General features: G+C 42.7%; 1 protein-coding gene across 1 annotated transcript; it reads right to left on the reverse strand.

The window, feature by feature from the left end:
• Nucleotides 1-2: 2 nt before the first annotated feature.
• On the reverse strand, nucleotides 3-19,823 carry LOC119725763 (metal cation symporter ZIP14-like). Its single transcript, XM_038197324.1, has 8 exons — nucleotides 19,377-19,823; nucleotides 13,687-13,876; nucleotides 5,314-5,483; nucleotides 4,542-4,676; nucleotides 3,503-3,652; nucleotides 2,850-3,060; nucleotides 2,426-2,613; nucleotides 3-2,015 (listed from the first exon to the last, which is right to left on the reverse strand). Exons 1-8 carry the CDS (start codon nucleotides 19,626-19,628, stop codon nucleotides 1,863-1,865), a joined length of 1,449 nt encoding a protein of 482 aa, XP_038053252.1. The 5' UTR covers nucleotides 19,629-19,823; the 3' UTR covers nucleotides 3-1,862.

Consider the following 19,823-nt stretch of genomic DNA (forward strand, 5'->3'; position numbering starts at 1 on the left):
AGATGGCTCCCTGATTTAAAGCACTTTTTATTAGAAAATTAATTTTTCCCCGCGCAAACCATTAAAATACAGGAATCAAGAACAAAATACATTAACACTACAGATTTGTTTTTCCATAAAAATATATAGTCTTATACTCTTTTGTCCGAAATGTCCCATCTCATACAAGTGTTTCAAATGTATAAAATACTGGCAAAACATGAAAGCTTTCTTCTACACTTTAGTACCTCCGTACACCAATATATACATATTAAATGTCATACATTTTTTTTTATAGATAACTATGTTTAATGGGCTGAATCCGGCAATGTCCTATTCGCATTGCGCGCTCTATTTCATTACAAAACAAATGTGATTTTGAAAACCTTCAAGTATTTTTCCTGCCACCATCATCATTATTTTTGTACATCTATGTTTCACAAACATTTATCCGTGTTATTTGAGTCCACTAACGACCTGACTTGTGCAGGTTGGCCGTTCACCTTGAACTATGAGGCCTTTTGTTTTGAGAATTTTCATGCGTCGTTCAAATGTTTGCCGCTGTGTACATAACTAATCAACTACCATTTGAAAAAAAGTCGACTTGAAGTCTTCATTGTGCAGAAGGTCTCTTTATAATGGTATGATTGATTAAAGTGCACTTTGCGACTGTATTGGATTTCCTGTAGGCGGTAGTGTGACGACACATAAGGCACTCACTTTACCATTCATGGTTTTCTTTGGGAATTTAGCCACTAGGCCTACCTGAAAAAAAATGTTCACCCAAAAAAAAGAGTATCCATTGTGTCATTTTATACGTATATTTGCTCATTCGCCAGATGCCGTCATCTAAAACCAACCCAAAATTAAAAATACAAACCACAACACAATTACAGCAATAAACAAGATAAAAAATAAGTTGTTTTTCTACTTACATCAAGAAAGAAATTATATCCGTTGTCAGCAAATATATAGAAAGACATGTACACGTATACATAAAATAAAAACGCAAACAACTTAGCTATTATCTGTTCCCCCATAATATTTATCACTAGCTAGAACTTTTGTAAATAATTTGTGTTAAAAAAATTAATAACAAATTAAAACAAACCAAATTAAAGTAAAATCAAAGGAGGGATTATCCCTCATTTGCTTTCCGCGCAATGAGTTCGTTTGCCAGGGCTATGTGTAGTGTGAATGAATTGTCTCTGTGGCATACGGACTCATTGGTTGTATTGCGCATGCGTAAGTATGATAATTAGGAGAGTAACCGGTCACCCGATAAGGTTTAACCAATAATAGGGTCAAGGAGTCCGATGTTAATTGTAATCCGATATACATATGACATTGAGTCAAATTGACCCGAGAAATTAGTTAAAGATGTCATTTTGACTCAGAAGAGTGTCAAAGTAAAGTGTCAGGCCAAACTTTCCGCGATCCGGGTCTCGGTATTTTAATTTGCAGCACACATCATCAATGGATCATGATTATTCAGCTAGTTTGATGCTTATTCATAAGAAAATAACAATGACGTCACACCATTGCTATCACTCAGTCATGCATGTACAATAAAGCATTTCAAAGAACGGCTTTCGTCGAGCTGTCACAGTGGTCTAGTGGAGAGTGGAATGAACTATGTGGATTGCAAGATCTGTGGTTCGAACCCATATCCATTTTCATCAAATATTTTTGTTTACTTTTGGTTGGGAAGTTTAATTGAAGGGAAAACACTACGAGAACCTACTCGTAGTGTCTTCCATCCACACAGCGTGATCAATATTCACATTAGGGTGTGTGATGTGATTGGTTAAATACGATGTATGCTGCAAACAAAAAAATACGCTTCCGGGTCAGTCACCAGTGCCTTTTGAGAGTGTACCTATCTAGGCTTTAATTTTGATGTAGGGATGCAGCACAGACAGAAGTATCATTATGCCGAACCCAGTCAGTATGCCAGCATTCTGAAGCAGAAAGATGCCCATCTCAGATCCAAGGCGGAATTTGCTCTTAGAGGTCACGTTGGCGATCTCTGGCAACTGTACAAATACAGGGAAACAACCAAAAGAAACATTATTCAACGAGTACTTGGCCATTTTTAACGAGAAAAGTAGTGGGTATACTACCCTGTTCATTGGAGCAATGGAACATCCCCGGATCTCAGCTCTCTGGGGAGTATACAGCTTGATGCTGCCATTTCGGCGCAAAGCAGCTGAAATCAATCACAACATAAACCATCTCTGCCCTCACAGATACCCAATTATTCCTGGGTGGGGTTCTTCCCAAGGAGTGTAAAAGTGCCTTGCCCAACGGGGAACACGCCCCATAACCCCAGGCTGGACTCGAACCCACAACCTGCAGAATTACCCACAGACCAGGAGTTCAATGCTGCAGACCACGAGGCCAAAACACTGGGCTAAGGTCAATATTTATTTGTTATGAAACTTACCATATCCACCAATGCGATGTACAGGAACATGCCGGCGGCCAGTGCGAAGATGTACGGTTCTGCCTCGGTCAGACGGCCAACGATGATGCCGACGATCAGACCAATGTAGCAACTCAACGATGACAAGAAGTTGAATCCCATGGCCTGCTTGACAGTCAGCCCAGACTTGAGCAGAACAGCAAAGTCACCTGTTTAGCATCGGAGATAAAAGTGGAGACAGTCAATCGTGATTTTTTTTGAAATGTTAACAACGATGGATCCTGTCCTATGTTAATGGTTCCCCTTTGTCAATGTCTTTATTCTGTGGGCGCTAGTCAGATGTCCTACACCCGTATAATGAAGCCAGAGATCACGCACAAAACTATTGAAACACCCCAACATGTGGCTGGACATCTCAGCTGGCGAATGGTAGCAGTAAACTCACCGAGCTCATGAGGAAACTCCTCACATGCGATGGCGATAGAGGTGGAGAAACCACTCAGCAGATTGGTGGTGAAGGACGCCCCAATAGCCAACCCGTCTACGAAGTTATGTAGACCGTCACCGCAGACAATCATGTAAGCTACCGAGGCGATACGCACCTTGCCGTCTGCAGAGGTCAGTTCGCCGTGGCTGTGGCCATGTCCATCCTCCTTCTGTGTTACAAAGACACGAGTGGCAAAACAACAGTAAACAAAGGGAGACATTTTGAGACGTATCACGTATCACTTGTTTAGGCCCTACGTCACGTTTAAGCTAATTAATGTGCGCATAATCAAAATGACGTAAACAATAGGAAAAAAAGGCCCGTGAGTTAATTTGCCGCCACCAAGCGTCTCGAATGTCTCCCATGGGCAAAACTTTTTTAGCGAATGAAGGCGCTGTAACGACGCCATTTTCCGATTTAGTGTAAAACTTGGATTCTATGAAATACCGACTCATTGGAGGTATCATGTGCATAACTAAGCGAATATAATGAGGAAAGTGGCATATTTTACGCATGGTGTTCTAGTCCATAGGAGTCCACATTTCATATGACACCAAAGACAAACAGTAGTAATATGACGATCAGCAACTTTAATGTTAATTATAGATTACCTCATTGAGAGTGTTACCATTGGCGATTGGGAAGGATTCAGTCAGCTGGAGGGCAGATTCACCCGAAGTGATCTTGTACCCATCTCCCCCGTTGGAATTGGGGTCGTGCATTCCAGAGACATGCATGATGCTCTCCTTGCGTTTGACTTCCTGTATACAACCAAAACGAAAATTCAGTTGAGAAGAAATACCACTTATACATTTGAACACTTATAGTTTTTGAAGCATGTCGCCTACCAAATGGGCCACAAAATAGTCTGATTCCAAAGCTGTAAAAGCTGATTAATTTTTAAAAGATTTAGTTCGTGGCTTCATTAAATCATCTCATTAGTATTCTTGGATTCAACAAAAAAGGGGGTCAGCCATAGAATTGTTTCCATTTTCTGTGCCGCACAATTGCGACTTTTGCTGGTTTCTTTGCCGATTTTGTGGGTTTTTTTTAAACTGAAGTTATAGAGACCATTAGTATAACTACTATCTAAAGAGTAAAAATATACTTTACCCGAATGAAACGTCACTCCATCAGACAACGGTCAGGGAGAGTTAGGAAATTTATTCAATCCAATATTTATTGTGTTCACTCAAATGTCTACTACAGTGTGTCTTTTTTAATGTATTTCAGTTCAAAATTAAAGCGATCTGTACTGGTACCGATTTTCACTCTTTGAAAAATTGTATTTTGCCGGTCTGTGTAGTTTCACACCATCTTATAAAGACTACAAAATCAACTCTAATTTTGTGATGGGACCCACAACATCTGAATTTAGATGGAAACTTATGGGTGCCATGAAAACATTTACAAAAAAACATGGATAAAGAAAAAGTTCCTTGATTTGCGCGGCGTTAATTCTAAAAACTGATTATAGAAAGTCATTATTTGCCGTCAATATACTGTTGAAACCTCACAGACTATAGGAAAATGAGAGATTGCTTGAGGTTTCAGAAGTCATTTTGATACAACTTTAATTTACGAGTGTAATAAGTTCGACCCATACAAAGGTGGGGGTTATCGTTTGCAATTTAGGACTTGATGACGTACTCGTTTGTAGTCTTTTTTGGAAGTCACAATCTTCAGGACTCGCTCAGCGAAGAAGAAAAGGTAAATGCCAGCCAGGATACAGGTGTTCTTCCAGACCAACGTGTTGCCGAGTTTCTTCACTTTCAGACCATGAGTCTGTAAGAATAGAAAAAAATGAATTAGATAGTTGGACAAATAAATGACCCGAACTGGATTGGAACCTTCGACTTCCTGGTTACCCCAGCAGAGGTTGCAGCGTTTGCATGTTGCTTGCGTTTTGAACCGTGGTCCTTTACATGGCAAAGTAGTGAAGGTCTAAACAGACGAGGGTTTTCAACGTTTCTCCGTAAATGTAGGCCTAAATTATTATGGAGTTTCCGTAACACACATCATATCGGCATAAAGCAGGTTACTCAAAAACATTTCGCAAAATTTGGCAGAGTGTGACTTTTTTACCGTCACATCAGTTCGGGTCTTGAAGATTGTTTGCTTGTGCTTTAAAATCGCTGCTGCCAAGAAAAACTGCGTATGGCCCTATAACGGCAAGAATGCAAGTTTTACAAAAACGGAAACGAAACAAAGACAAAAACAATTGAAACATCCCCCACCCTCCAAAAAAAGAATCGATGAGGTTTTTTTTCAAAAATATTTTTTTCGTTATGCGCTACAAACAAACATCCAGAATTGGATGTTGAAACGGCTTTCCCATGATGCACTGCGGGAAAACACGGTCTTCCTGCTCACCGTTTGGTGGCGCCCTGTATGTTAATCGCTCCAGTTATTCAATGATTACCTTGGGTATCAGATGAAGCAAGGCACTGCCAGTCAACGTCCCAACGGCCAGCCCAACAAGGTAGATTATGATGAGCTTGTACACCCTCTTGTTCATGCATGGCACCACAAAAGCTCCCATGAGCGAACCACAGTTGATGATGGTGACACAGAGAAGCCCATAACCCCAAACTACGAAAAGAAAATGGGAAAACAGTCAGGACAAGCACGCAGACTGTCGTGTTACATTGTAATTGGCTTTCCCTAGAGCCAAGTTTGATCTTTGACACTTCGTTGATTCATTGGGTTTCCACGGACCAATCTGCATGGGCACGCTATAGTTTCACTTCTATAACGAAGGCCCCTCCTTGGCCTCCTATAGCGAAAGCATCGTTCTAACACGGGCGTCGCTACAGGGGGGGGGGGGGGGTTACACCCCAATTAGTCAGTTTTGTGGGCAAAATTATAGTGCTGTCGGCAAAATAGAAAATGAAGAATGGAGAAGGAAGGGGAAAGGAAGAGGGAAGAAGGAAAAATGGAAAATCCAAATAATAAACACCGCTGCTCAAAACCCAGTGCACTTAAATCCGGTTCTGTAACCCATGGCAAAAGATTGTACATATAGTTGGCACGAGCTGCCGCGCGAGGTCGCTTCAAATACGGCGGTGGACAGTTATTTTGTTGTGCAAAACACAAGCACGTACGTGCTCGCTCGCAGGCACTTACGAATTGAGCTGATTCTTTGAGATGGCTCAACATCATGGATCAAGCTAAAAGAGGGCAAATTTCGAAAGAGAGTCAAGCTATAGTTTTGATTGGATGATTGTGATGTAATATATCAACCAAAATGGAAGTTTGGAACAACATGGCGGATTATATGCATATATACATGCATATATCGTACACATTAGTTGCACGCTGCACTGTGCACATAATGAGCGGCCATTATGGTTCAACAGTCTGAAGTTGTCGCAACTTTTCTCTATACGGCAGTGGCGCACCCAAGGGGGGGGGGGGGGGGGCTTGGAGGGCTTGAGCCCCTCTCCCCATCAATTACAGCTTGTCATATTTTGGGGTTTTTTTTCAGTCCCTTGGTGATATGTATGTGGCCTATTTTCGAGTAGTAGCGCCACCAACGTCAAACGCCCCAAAAAAATCTGGCAAGATTTGTGAAAAAAAGTACTTCTACAAATTGAGTTGGAAAAAAATGTGAGCCCCCACCCCAGCCAAATCCTAGGTGTGCCACTGCTATATGGCACTGACCACGTGTTAGAGGGCGCCATCTATTGACACGCTTGTCAGTACACCCAAAAGAAATACTCGCATCATGGTGCAGAATCCTAAAAACATTATATAATCCTGGATCCAGAACCAGATCCGGATCCCTTCCAAAATCTAATGGATTTCTACTTGTACCAAGGACATCCCTGGCCCTACAAAAATTGTCATGCAAAGTCGTCCATAATTTTAGAGTTATCTGGCAAGCCCGGCCACTGGAACAAACTTTTGCCCAGGGGTGCTTAGCCTTGACCAAGTTCCCCAAACGAGCTTACAGCACACCGCCCCGCGCACACTACTACTTGTACTACTGTTAGCCTCGACGACCTTTGCATGTGCTTTGCCTGCACGTACATACGTACGCCCAAGTCGCGGCACATCCGCCTACTTACTGTACGGCTGTTTACGGATGTGTGTGTGGGGGGGGGGGGGGGGGGGGGGGGGGGTGGGGGGGCGTACGTACGTGCAGACAAAGCGCATGCAGGGGTCGTTGAGGCGGTAGTACAACTACATGTAGTGCGCGCGGCGCGCTGTGCTGTAGCGGAAACAAGCTCGTTTGGGGGGAAAGCTTGACAGCCTTTATCAAGCTTAGGGGGTCATTAAGGCTAAAGGGTTATTTGCAAACATCGAAAAATATAACTACCCAGTTTGTACGAATACCTTACTAGGATGTTAGTAAATGACAGTGTAAAGCATCCTGTAAAATTATGGCACCTGGTGTGAAGTCATTTTCAAGAAAGTGGTATTTTTGTATACATTTCCAACGGTGAACCTAACTATTTTTTTAACTACTACGCCAAATTTACCATTTTTTCAGACCACATTTTGTTTGTTTTTGGTTACATATTCATGAACAGGTGCAGGCCAACTAGACTGGTTCCCTCACCTTACAATTTTCCGGCATCCATAAAATTGATACATTTCATCTTTAGTGGAGTCAGGGAACCAGAATACTTGAACATTTTTGTTTTTCTTGATCATTTCTGAAAATTATAGCAAAACCCAATGCTTATGAATACCTAGCATTCGTAAATAGGGTTGGTAGGAAAGATTTTTTTGTTATTTTTTTTTCTTTGTAGACGACAATATGGATCCGAGGAGTCTGCGTGTAGTCAAGCTTAAAAGGTAATTATTGATGGTTTTGGATTTTTTTGGATTTTACCATAAAACAAAATAGGGCAGGAGCTGTCTGAATAGGGTAGGGACGGACACCGAAAGCAGAACTAATTGGGGGTCTAATGCGAGCGCGGAGCGCGAGCTCACTGCGTGGGTTTTGGGGCCCGCTTAAGCTCCTAAACATGTTGGATTCTGGATGCACTGCGGTGCAATCTGAGGCGATTCCTGGCCACTTTCGCCTGACTTTTTTGAGCAAAATTTTATGAGATTGATAGGATAATTTATTTCATTATTTTGTTTAAAATATACTGTTGCTATTATAACGTTTCTACAGTACCGAAAAGTCGAGGACCCTGTACCATTTTTTGTTCCATTTAATTCTGGTAAAGAATTGTACTATTATGTATGACATCGTTTGTAAATATTGTTGTTGCAAGGCTGCTTTCTTATATTTAGTACATTCCTTCTTGCATATTTTATCAAAGTTGAATTTTTCATGTTCCAAGCCCTTATGGCGTGGGGTCCGAGGCTCGCTTATGGGCCCCGGAAACTGTTAGATTCTGGATGCACTGTGATGAAATATGAGGTAGTCGGGCAGCCGAAGGGGTGAACCATGTTTTGTTGTATACCGGTATACATCAAGGGCGGATCCAGGGGGGGGGGGCAAAGGGGGCCATGGCCCCCCCCCCCCCCCAAAAAAAAACGAGACCAATTTTTTTTTTTTTTTTTAATGTGACATCGCAATAAAGGCAGGCAATGAGTACACCACCATCTTTTCCTCAAAAAAACATTGGTTAAAGTAGTCAGAAATTGCCTCAGATCGCACCACAGAGCATCTAGAATCCAAAAAAATTTCGGGGCCCTTAAGCGGGCCCCGAACACCACGTCGTAATTTTTTTGACCCACTTTTTGGGGGTCCAAAAAATTTTTTGGCCTCCCAAAAAATTGTGTTCTGGATCCGCCCTTGGTATACATTGTATAATGCCTTGTGTAAATTCGCAAGAATTTGCATGATGACATCTTCTCAGGATTGATCATTTTTGGATAGTCGATTATTTATTGAGTGATCGGGCACAACTTGATCACAATAGGGGTAAATACCCTCTTACACCCCCGCTGGTTACGGTATACAAATAATGAATGTTTGTGAGCGACAGATGAAATGTTCCATTCAACGAGGCGAAGCATTCATTATTTGTTTTATATAACACCTGAATAAATCCTCGTCATCTGATTGGTTGACTTTTAATAGCCAATTTATTCAAGTTAAAAACTGTTTACAAGTTTGACGAGTTCAGAGTTATCATATTCAATTTTTCTCAATTTAAAACTTTTCCACAAGTTTAGAACTCAAACAGTTCAATAAGTTCAGAACTTTTATTGTCAATTTAAACACCACAGCGCCACCATCGGCAACATGTGCAGTGACAGTGCAATGGTACTTCTAATCACAGTGCAATAGTACTTCCATTGCACTGTGCGCTGCACGCCACGCGCACGCCGTGCATTGGTACGAATAATTCAATGACTTGTGTTCAAGAGGGTAAAGCATGAATAGCTTTTTTATTAAAACGACATTGCAATGGAGTTGGCGTAAAGAATGACTAGTTTCAATGAAAGCCGGTTCCATAATCCTATTAGGTTGGGTTGTGTGTAACCGCCGGATGAACCTTGCCATTTGTTAAGGTGAGAACAGAATGCTAGCAACGTCAATAAAACTTTAAAATGAAATCAACAAAAACCTTCGGGTATGCACCGTTGCCCCTATTGAAAGATCGAATGAAAAAGTGCCTTCAATTCCTGGCAAGCAAAAACACGTTACCACCATTGTCCGGCCGCCGTAGATTGTACCACTTGGTACTTGTTTCTTTCTGTTCTGAATTAAAATACACTGACTTAAAATATGCACAACGGGGCATCGTCGTATGAAACAGTTTCTATCCAGCGTTTCTAACTCAACAAATGCACATCTCCATATCAATCCAGTTGGAACAGTAAGAATCCAACCTGAAACAAATTTCACCAGAGGTGTCTTTGAATAGGCTAGTACGACTTGTTTATTTAATCTGCCCTTTTAACTCTCCTGTGGTAGGTAGTCAATATTCCGACCATGCAGGTCAGTTTCAGGTGGAGGGATAGCTAATAATTGTTAAAGAAACTCTGTCACAAAGAGACACTGAAAAAAACCTAGCACTGTGGATTGAGTGCAGCGCAGCATGCACAATTGGCCTGATGCTTAACCACACAAAAGAATTGTGCAAGGATTGAAAAGTGTTGATTTATACCCCACCGAGATTATTCAAAGAATTTGAAATGTGGGCGCTGTACCCCGGGCTGCGATATTTTTTTTACACAACTATCTGGGGTACTTTGTGCGCTTTCCTATGGGGCATGGTTATAGGATTGTAGAGCCGCTACGCAGCGCTCTACAATCCTTAACCTTGATTTAAGTCGCCTGAAAAAAAGGGACCCTGTACTATTGTGTAAATAAAATATTCGCCCCCGGGCTGCGACCTTTGGGCCTCCCTTTTGCGGCCATTAACAATATTTGCCGTTGGTCGCCGATGATGGCACAGAGGAGGCTAATGGTTGCCCAAATATTGCTCGGGGGTCGCATATGCTGTCTATAAACGCGTTGGTTGCCGTATAGGTTGCACAGGGAGGGGAAGCAGGCAAGTGGCTCAGTGGATTGTAGCTCGACATGGAAATGCCCGAAAATTGCAATTTTGGTGGTTCAAGGGAGGCACACAAGGATCGCTGGAGCAGTAAACAGGATTTTCTGGGTTAAGGCGACCATTGAGCGTCCTGGCCATTTTTTGGTCGCTCGTAGGTGGTACAAAGGTCGCAGCTAGGCTCCCAGCCCTGTGTAAAGGGGTCCTAACTCTCGTGGCAAAAGTGGTTTTGCAAAACTTAAAGAGTTGTCAGTGCCGAAGACAAGGAGGGTTACTAGAATTGTGAAGTGCAGAAGACAAGGAGGGTTGATAGAAAAGGTTACTTTTTTAGCCAGTATCAAACTGAGTGTTACAACATAAATGAAGTACAATGTACCTATATGTGCATCCAACATCATGCGACGGCATAATTGAAACATTGTCTTCAAGTCTAATTTCGTATGGGATCAAGTCAACTTTGTATAAGGACAAATGTTGGGATTTGACTTGCCATCTGGGTTGTTCTTTAGATCACTAAAGATGAAATTATAATCCGGCTATTATTACCTCCGCCAAGGAGGTTATGTTTTCATCGTGTTGGCTAGTTAGTTGGTCAGTCGTCTGTTAAAAACAAGCCCGCGGGAACTGGGGGGCTGTGGGAGCTGCGAAAAGGGGGTGCTGGAATATGTGAAATTGCGCCAAATACACTATACATTTTGCTTGCTCTAAAAATATCTCCTTCCGTGTTGTTCGTTGTTGGGCCCAAAAAAAATCCGGTTTTTGGTATGCGCGCTCGTCGCTGCGTAGCCATGCACGTCGGCAAAATGTAAAAGTTTTTTTTTTCAATGTAAGATCTCAAAACCGCCAAACTCACTGGTTTGACTGGAATCTTGCTGCTGCACAATTTTAAGGTGTTTTAGATGGGGTTACGATCAAATAATTATGAGCTTTATGTGGCCTCTCTGGGCTCTATGTATTTTGCACTAAAGTTAGTCGGGCACCATTTCACGGTGTTGTAATTTTGTAATTGTGCGTCTGGAAGCCAGACTGACGGAGCGATGGTCGGATATCTGGAACCTGTAAACGCTTTTTAATTATCTCAATATACTTCTCAAGCCTTATGGTTTTACTGAGGTCACCTCATGCTGCGCTCTGAAGGATATTTTGAGAGTTTTAAGGGGAGCGTCATCTGCAACATCAGCCGACATTTGAAGAGACTAAAAAGTTTGGTAAAAAAAATCTGCGGTTTCTGGTATGGAGCTTGCCCCTAAGTGGTGCGGCGACACGTTTTGTTTTTTTTGAAAACATAACCTCCTTGGCGGAGGTAATAATAGCCGGATTATAATTTCATCTTTAGTGCGGATCTAAAGAACAACCCAGATGGCAAGTCAAATCCCAACATTTGTCCTTATACAAAGTTGACTTGATCCCATACGAAATTAGACTTAATTTAAGACAATGTTTCAATTATGCCGTCGCATGATGTTGGAAGCACATACAGGTACTTCATTTATGTTGTAACACTCAGTTTGATACTTTGATAACCTTTTCTATCAACCCTCCTATAGTCTTCTGCACTTCACAATTCTAGTAACCCTCCTTGTACGTCTTCGGCACTCCACAACCCTTCAAGTTTTGCAAAACCACTTTTGCCACGAGAGTTAGGACCCCTTTACACAGAGCTGCGAGCCTGCGACCTTTGTACCACCTACGAGCGACCCAAAAATGGCCAGGACGCTCATGCAGTGGTCGCCTTAACCCAAAAAATCATGTTTACTGCTCCAGCGATCCTTGTGTGCCTCCCTTGAACCATCAAAACTGCAATTTTCGGGCATTTCCATGTCGAGCTACATGCGACCTGTGCGTCCACTGAGCCACTTGCCTGCTTCCCCTCCCTGTGCAACCTACGGCAACCAACGCGTTTATTGCGACCCCCGAGCAATGTTTGGGCAACCATTGAGCCTCCTCTGTGCCATCATCGGCGACCAACGGCAAAAATTGCGCCTCCAACGGCGACCTGGCTAGTTTAATGGCCGCAAAAGGTAGCCTGGTGCCCAGACCTGACAATTATTCCCGACGCTCACGTCTTAAATTGTAGGTCAGGCAGCCTCCGTGGCTAAAAATAAACATGACGACATTAATGGCCCTTTTTCAAAGCGCGGCTTCGTTTCCGATTTCGCTTTATCACTTGCAGCTTTTAATGTTCTGATCAAATCTTTAAATAAATCACTTGCTTCGTAATATCATACAGTTATGATAATACAGTTTGATGTTTTTGTAAGTGAACATTGAGTAATGTTGATCTGGAATCTTCAAAATTAGGGAACCAAATAGCACTGTTAGCAGGCGGAGCCGAATGAAGACCGAGTTTTGGAAAATCTCGGTAACGGTCGTCAAATTCAAAAATGTACATGACGCAGCAAAAAGTTCGCCCGTACGATCCGAGTATATTTGATGCACAAACTCGTCGTTGAATTTCAAGTTTTCTAAAATGAAACAATGAATATTAATTATCAACTCATTTAAAATAAAATTAATAAGCAATTAGCAGTTAATTAAACCTATATTATATACTCGGAAATACTCGGGCGCTATCCGATTTCGACGAAACGACTTCGGCAAACTTCGGAAATTTTCGGAAAAAAGGAGGAATTCCTCCCGTTTTAGTCACGTGATGTAAATTGTAATACATTGTATTACCGGAGGCTACCTGACCTAAGATTCATCAGGAATGGTCGGAATCTTTTGGTCTGGGAACCAGACTACGCAAAAGGGAGGCGCAAAGGTCGCAGACCGGGGGCGAATATTTTATTTACACAGTACAGGTACCCATTTTCAGGATACTTGAATCAAGGTTATATAGGATTGTAGAGCGCCGCGTACAATCCTATAACCATGCCCCATGGGAAAGCGCACAAAGTACCCCAGATAGTTGTGTAAAAAAAAAATCGCAGCCCGGGGGGGACAGCGCCCACATTTCAAATTCCTTTGAATAATCTTCGGTGGGGTATAAATCAACACTTCTCGATCCTTGCACAATTCTTTTGTGTGGTTACGCATCAGGCCAAGTGTGCACGCTGCGCTGCACTGCACTCTATCCTCCACAGTGCTATTTTTTTCAGTGTCTCTTTGTGACAGAGTTTCTTTAACAATTTATGAATTATCCCTCCACCTGAAACTGACCTGCATGGCTCGGAATATTGACTACCTACCACAGGAGGGTTAAAAGGGCAGATTAAATAAACAAGTCGTACTAGCCTATTCAAAGACAGCTCTGGTGAAATTTGTTTCGGTTGGATTCTAACTGTTCCAACTGGATTGATATGGACATTGAATTATCAACGAGTTACTTTGTGCGATTGTTGGTTCCTCCGGTTCGTCGGCTGGCGGGGCTTGAGTCGGGGCCGGGTCTGGGCACGCATCCAGGGTCGTCGTGTACAGCAGGGATGGGCAGATTTCCTTCAGTGTTGCTTCGGTGTCATTCTGCAAATTTGCCTCCGTCAAGGAGTGGTCCCGTAGGAGCTCCTCTGCAGAAAAGCACTGCGTAGAGGAAGCAGAAAAGACAGGTATAATAAAGCCGTGAGATATTTCACAATCAATCAACTCACAAGTCAATCACAAGTCAATCAAATCACAAGTCAATCAAATCACAAGTCAATCACAAGTCAATCACAGTCCATCACAAGCACATTACAAGCACATCACAAGTTCATCAAGACAATCACAAGTCAATTACAAGTCAATCACAAGTCAATTACAAGTCAATCACAAGTAAAATCACAAGTAAAAACACAAGTCTATCTCAAGTTCATCACAAGACAATCAAAAGTCAATCTAAAGCCAATCACGAGTTAAATCACGAGTCAGATCACAAGTCAAGTCACAAGTCAAATCACAAGTCAAATCACAAGTCAAATCACAAATCCATCACAATTCCATCACAAGTCAAGTCGCAAGTCAAGTCGCAAGTCAAGTCGCAAGTCACGTCACAAGTCACGTCACAAGTCAAGTCACAAGTCAAGTCACAAGTCAAGTCACAAGTCAAGTCACAAGTCAAGTCACAAGTCAAGTCACAAGTCAAGTCACAAGTCAAGTCACAAGTCAAGTCACAAGTCAAGTCACAAGTCAAGTCACAAGTCAAGTCACAAGTCAAGTCACAAGTCAAATCACAAGTCAAATCACAAGTCTGCCACCAGCCAAATCATAACACAATTATCATAAGTATAAGGTCACAGGTAACAGGGGTTGAACAGTGACAAAGGATCGAATACCTGTCAATTCTCAGTTTTTACAATTTCTCAAAGGGTTATTTAGCTACCGAGGTGAAATTTCGACAGGTTAATTTTTTTTACTATGATATACTGCTTCGAATTTATTGTATACAATCGACTTTCGTTATTAAGCCCCAAATTCCTTCCCTTGTATATATACCATTATCGTTTTATGTATATTAAACTGTGTTCGGTGGATGCAACTTAACCCTAAAGAGGCCGGGGCGGAATCCGCCCCACCCCCTTCAACTTTTTCCACGATAGCCTTGAGACATATAATTCTGAAATTTCTTGGGTATATTTATGATAAGTCGTTCTATGCATGTACCGAGGTTCATAATTTTTCGTCACTCGATGGCCGAGATCTTAGGGGGAGGGGCGGACACCCCCCCCCCCCCTGTGAGATGGTGAAAATTACCCGCCCCTTTTAGGGTTAAAGGTAATTTACAGTCACCATTTGCCGAAAAAAGTTAAAGGCTAGTTTTTCTTTAACTTCTTTTTGGCAAATGGTGTCCGTTAATTAACTTTAAGTTGCACCCACCGAACACAGATTAACATACAAAAAAAACGATACTGGTATAAGAGGGAAGGAATTCGGGGCTTAATAAAGAACGTCAACGAAAGAAGGGCGCCAACCAAAAACATTCTTGATAACAAAAGTGTGGAAATAACAGTCAACCAGGGGCGTAGCAAGGTCATTTCGATTGGGGGGTTCAAAATTGTTTGAAAAGGGCACCTGCACATCGTTTTGGAATGTAAACACTTTTTTTCTCCGGACACTTGGCCTCCGTAAAATCAAACAGTGTGTGTATGGGTGGGTGTACGTCTCGTACACGCGTTGGAGTTATCAAAATACGAACAATTGAACGAAGTTTATTCTCCAATCACAAAATGGCAACAAGGCTACGACTATTGCGCAGTCAAACAGCTCTTCGGCCACTTTATGTCTCGCTTTCGTCGGTTCGAACCATTTGCAAAAAGGATTAAAATGCATGCAGTCCTTATCAGAGGTCATTTTCGATTTTTGTTCTTTGGTAAATGCTCATGAGTCCTTCAAGTTTATTCAAAGAAATTGTATGTCCTAAAAGAAATTTTAGTCTCCTAGAATAGTTTCAGTTTTCATCCAATGACCGCCACAAAATTATTTCATACATGTTCATCATGTGTACGAGTACACCGAGTTCCACTAGTCCATGTATTTTAGTTTCGGAAGTGAGAGGTCGATTTTTCAGTTTCCATTCATTGAGATGCTAGTAACAATTTTTCAAAGGCCTGTTTCGCCGGAGGGTGATTTTCTTAACAAATCAATGTACCAAAAATAGTCATAGGGGACTACGACATTAGCGTGCAACCATGCAATTACATTCAATCTTCGCACGACATCGACATCACTTGGAAGCTAAACCAAGTCTGGTCTTTGTGGAACGGGATTCGCTATAAGCCAGGCACCGTAGTTCCCTATACACATTTTTGGTATACAATGAACACAATATGATTGATTGGTTGCGCTTTGAAATGTCCGATTTCCTTGCATTCAAAATTTACAAAGACTGCTTAACTGGCCTGAAACACAATACGCTAAAAATCATGGAGCGAAGATCGCGTGAGAAAATTACTATGGTATATGCATCAGGTGCGGATGAAGAAGGGGTGTGTGACATTTTTGTTTTGTATAGAAATATATTACAAATTATGCGAAAATCCCCCGGTCCCACGGTATTTGCGTGGAGATTCTGTACACGTTATCAAACTTCCTGCCCGTAATTAAAGGGAACATGCAGTGGAAATTCAGCTCGTCTTGTTTTCATGTAAATTAATACATACAAGATCTTAATACTTGTTTTAAGATCTGATAAGTGATGAGAAGGTGGTAGTTTTTCAATTATTAGCAAATCTTTTCATCAGTACATGTAAGACATAGGGGTAGCCAGGGGGGGGGGGGGTGTAAGGGGGTATTTACCCCCCCCCCCCCATATTTTGTAAAGAGTGCCTTTTTTAACAAGTGCCCTTTTTTCTTAACAAGTGCTCTTTTGAAAAAGAACTTCGTACCCTTTTTTATGCCATTGGTGGTTCGGTGTGCCTTTTTTTTTTTAATTTCACGCATGTATCGCCCTGAAAAGCATCATATAGTGTCCATTAGTGTGCATAATCGTCGGTTTTGAACAGCGCCCCCATGGACAGATGGAACCAGCTCCCCCCCCCCTCCCCCCCCTCCCCCCCACCTCCCCCCCCCACCTCCCCCCCCCCCACGTCCCCCCACCTCCCCCCCCCCCCCCCACCTCCCCCCCCCCCCCACACACACATGTATGGTGGGACTAAAATGAAATGCATTTACATGTACTTATTAATACAGTCCGAAAATATGCGACTCTCAATACGGTGCATGAGAGTCCCGAAACATAAGATAGCAATTTTTATGAATTCCTATGGGGAACTAACCCACCGGGCCGGTTTTTATGTGCAACCTCTATGAGAGAACGCGGCGAAAAAATCATTGTACATAAAAACTCCAATAAAATTTGCCGTTGCTCAATGACTTAGCACGTAGGGTCTGTTTATTGTACACGTGCTAGGCAGCGCTACTGTATACATGTATACACAGAGCCCGGGAGCTCTTATCTCTATGTGTCCAAAGTCATCTGGCTGTGCGCTTTGGCCAGTTTACATGGGGTCCTTTTGACCACAAAGGATTTGATATGTTTTGGAACAAACGAACATAGGCTGACACACGAAACAACCAGTCCAACACCCTTTGCATCAATTAACTGTTTCAAAAGAAACATCTGGTACCCAGTCTCTATTTCTACACGTTCTCTCCATAGTCATCAGGTTATGCCACCAAACTAAAAAAAATACTAGACTTATTCAGAGCCACACGACGATGAATGATAATAGCCTAAGGTTTGTGAAAAGTTTTTTTTTCAATCAGTAAAAAGTTATGCCTCTTCCCGGACCGTCGCACACTGCCATGCCCGGCCCCGGAGCTTTGTAGAAGTTGAATGCCAGGAATTCTTCTGACTTTTCAAAGCGCAATCAATCTATACACCTTTATAAAAAGGTCCCTGGGACTACCGTCCGTGCAAAACAAGTAACCCGTAGTGAGAATTTAAATCCTATATATCCGTTGCATTACTAGTAGACTTTAACAATACTCTGCTAAATACAGTGCCCCGCGGCCCGCGCTATGTGTATATCGATTCGTTGTACATGTATGTCGTGACAAATTCTCCACACTAGTCGCGTGGTTTGACGGCTTGGTCGATCATTCAGCTAGCGCCCTCGCATGATGGACAGACTGAAGGTGGGCGTGATCGCACCTCCCGCAGGTGCGGTTCTACGGGGGGGGGGGGGGGGGGGGGGCTGGGGGGGGGGGGGGGCTTGAGCAAATTTTGTCTAGCCCCAAAAAATAAATTCCGTAAAAAAAATTGCATGAGCAAAAAAAAGGTTTGTGATGTACATGCGAACGGTCTCCCCCTAAAGAAATAGTTGTGACTAGGGTGCATTTGTAGTTAATATAGTGTGAATGATTTTAGGATTTTATTGGCGCTCCCCATTGAAAATATGGCATGAGCGGAAACCGCCCCTCCCCCAACTTTTTCCGCGATAGCCTTCAATTTTTTTTCGCGACCGGAGCTGTTATGACTTATTAGCCCCGAGCCTTTCCCATCTTTTGATACCAAAAACCTAAAAATCGGACCATTGTTTGCCGCCCCATATACGTCGTGTACACAGAGCACAATTACCATTCGTACATATGACTAATTCATTAGCCATAATTCCAAAACCCTTTAACATATAGTCATGACATTTCTTTGGTATGTTTATGATGAGTTCAAGTTGCTCTCTGCATGTACCGAGTTTCAAAATTTTTCGTCACTCGATTGCCGAGATCCCCCCCCCCCCGGCTGAGAGATGGTCAAAATAACCCGGCCCTTTTAGGGTTAACCTTACATCAAAACGGCGCATTTAAAAGCGTAGTACATTGTCTTCCTGTTCCAGTACTATTTCAGTGGTTGGGTAGTTCCAAAAATGACTCAAACCCTAACCCCAACCCCTAACCCTAACCCTCTGCACTGCCTGAAGATTTAGAAAATACCTCCTCTTGATATTTTACTGTGTTCGTGCACGACGTTTGAAGCGCCGCGCTTAGCCGCGGCAAAACTAGAAAAAACAAAACGACGGAGATATTTGTAGAGCAAGCATGATGTATAGCGTAGCGGCGCAATTTCATCGTCGTTGAACACTGCTGGCTGGGACACATTTTTTGCCCGGGAGTAGGGATGCTGAAGTATTTTCCAGCACCCCAATCCAAAAAGTTGGGGGTGCCGCAGCACCCACAGCACCCCCCGTTCCCGCGGGCTTGAATAGCCCATCCCCCTGGTCAAAAAGTGGGGGATATATTAATGCAAGCTCGGTATACACATATTCGATTGAAACTCCCTGGCTCGACATCTTCCATTGTCAGTAAGACCAAGTGGATTTTCACTCTCTCATAATAAAGTAAATTTTGAGCATGAAAACTAGAACTGCAATGAACGATACAAATATCTAACCATGATTTCAGCATGTTACTCCCCAATTTCCACAAAATAAAGATAGGGACCAGCGATTCAGAGTGCAAGGCACCCTACTCTAAAACGAATCAGTCAATCCTGTGAAAACTCAGTGAAAATTCGAACTTTTGGATGGATTGATCGAATTTCACTTTAACAGTCGTCCGGTCCCCGACGATGGAGTAAAAGTACTCTGAAAACATCGAGTCTTCTTACCTTTGCGTTGATTTCCTGCATTAACTGCTGCAGTTGCTCCTTGGTCATCCGTCCGTTGGCACCGAAGTCATTCAAGAGTCCCTGGAGAGCCGACGCGGAGTCTGTTCCATTGGAACCCGAGGCCTGTCGCGGCATACGGAGTAGCTGCAACTCCGCTAAGGAGGCCTCCGCTCCAAGGAAGGCGCCGGTACCGGTCAAAACCACACATGTGGCGGTCACGGCTAGCAAAACGCATGGATTCCACACCATCATCCTTTTTGGCTGGGGACATGCGATTTCAATCCAATCAAGCTGAACGGACAGAGCTAGCTAGAAAGTTTCCTCTCCACAAGTCAAGCTTCGACTTTTACTGCCAAGCACATCGATTATACCCCTGCCTTACAAGCAAACGGCTATACAATACAGCATTCGCTGGTCGGATGCACTCAGGCATTGCTATGACGTCAC

This window comes from Patiria miniata, unplaced genomic scaffold, assembly GCF_015706575.1.
Source record: "Patiria miniata isolate m_02_andy unplaced genomic scaffold, ASM1570657v1 HiC_scaffold_19, whole genome shotgun sequence".
Lineage (NCBI taxonomy): Eukaryota > Metazoa > Echinodermata > Asteroidea > Valvatida > Asterinidae > Patiria > Patiria miniata.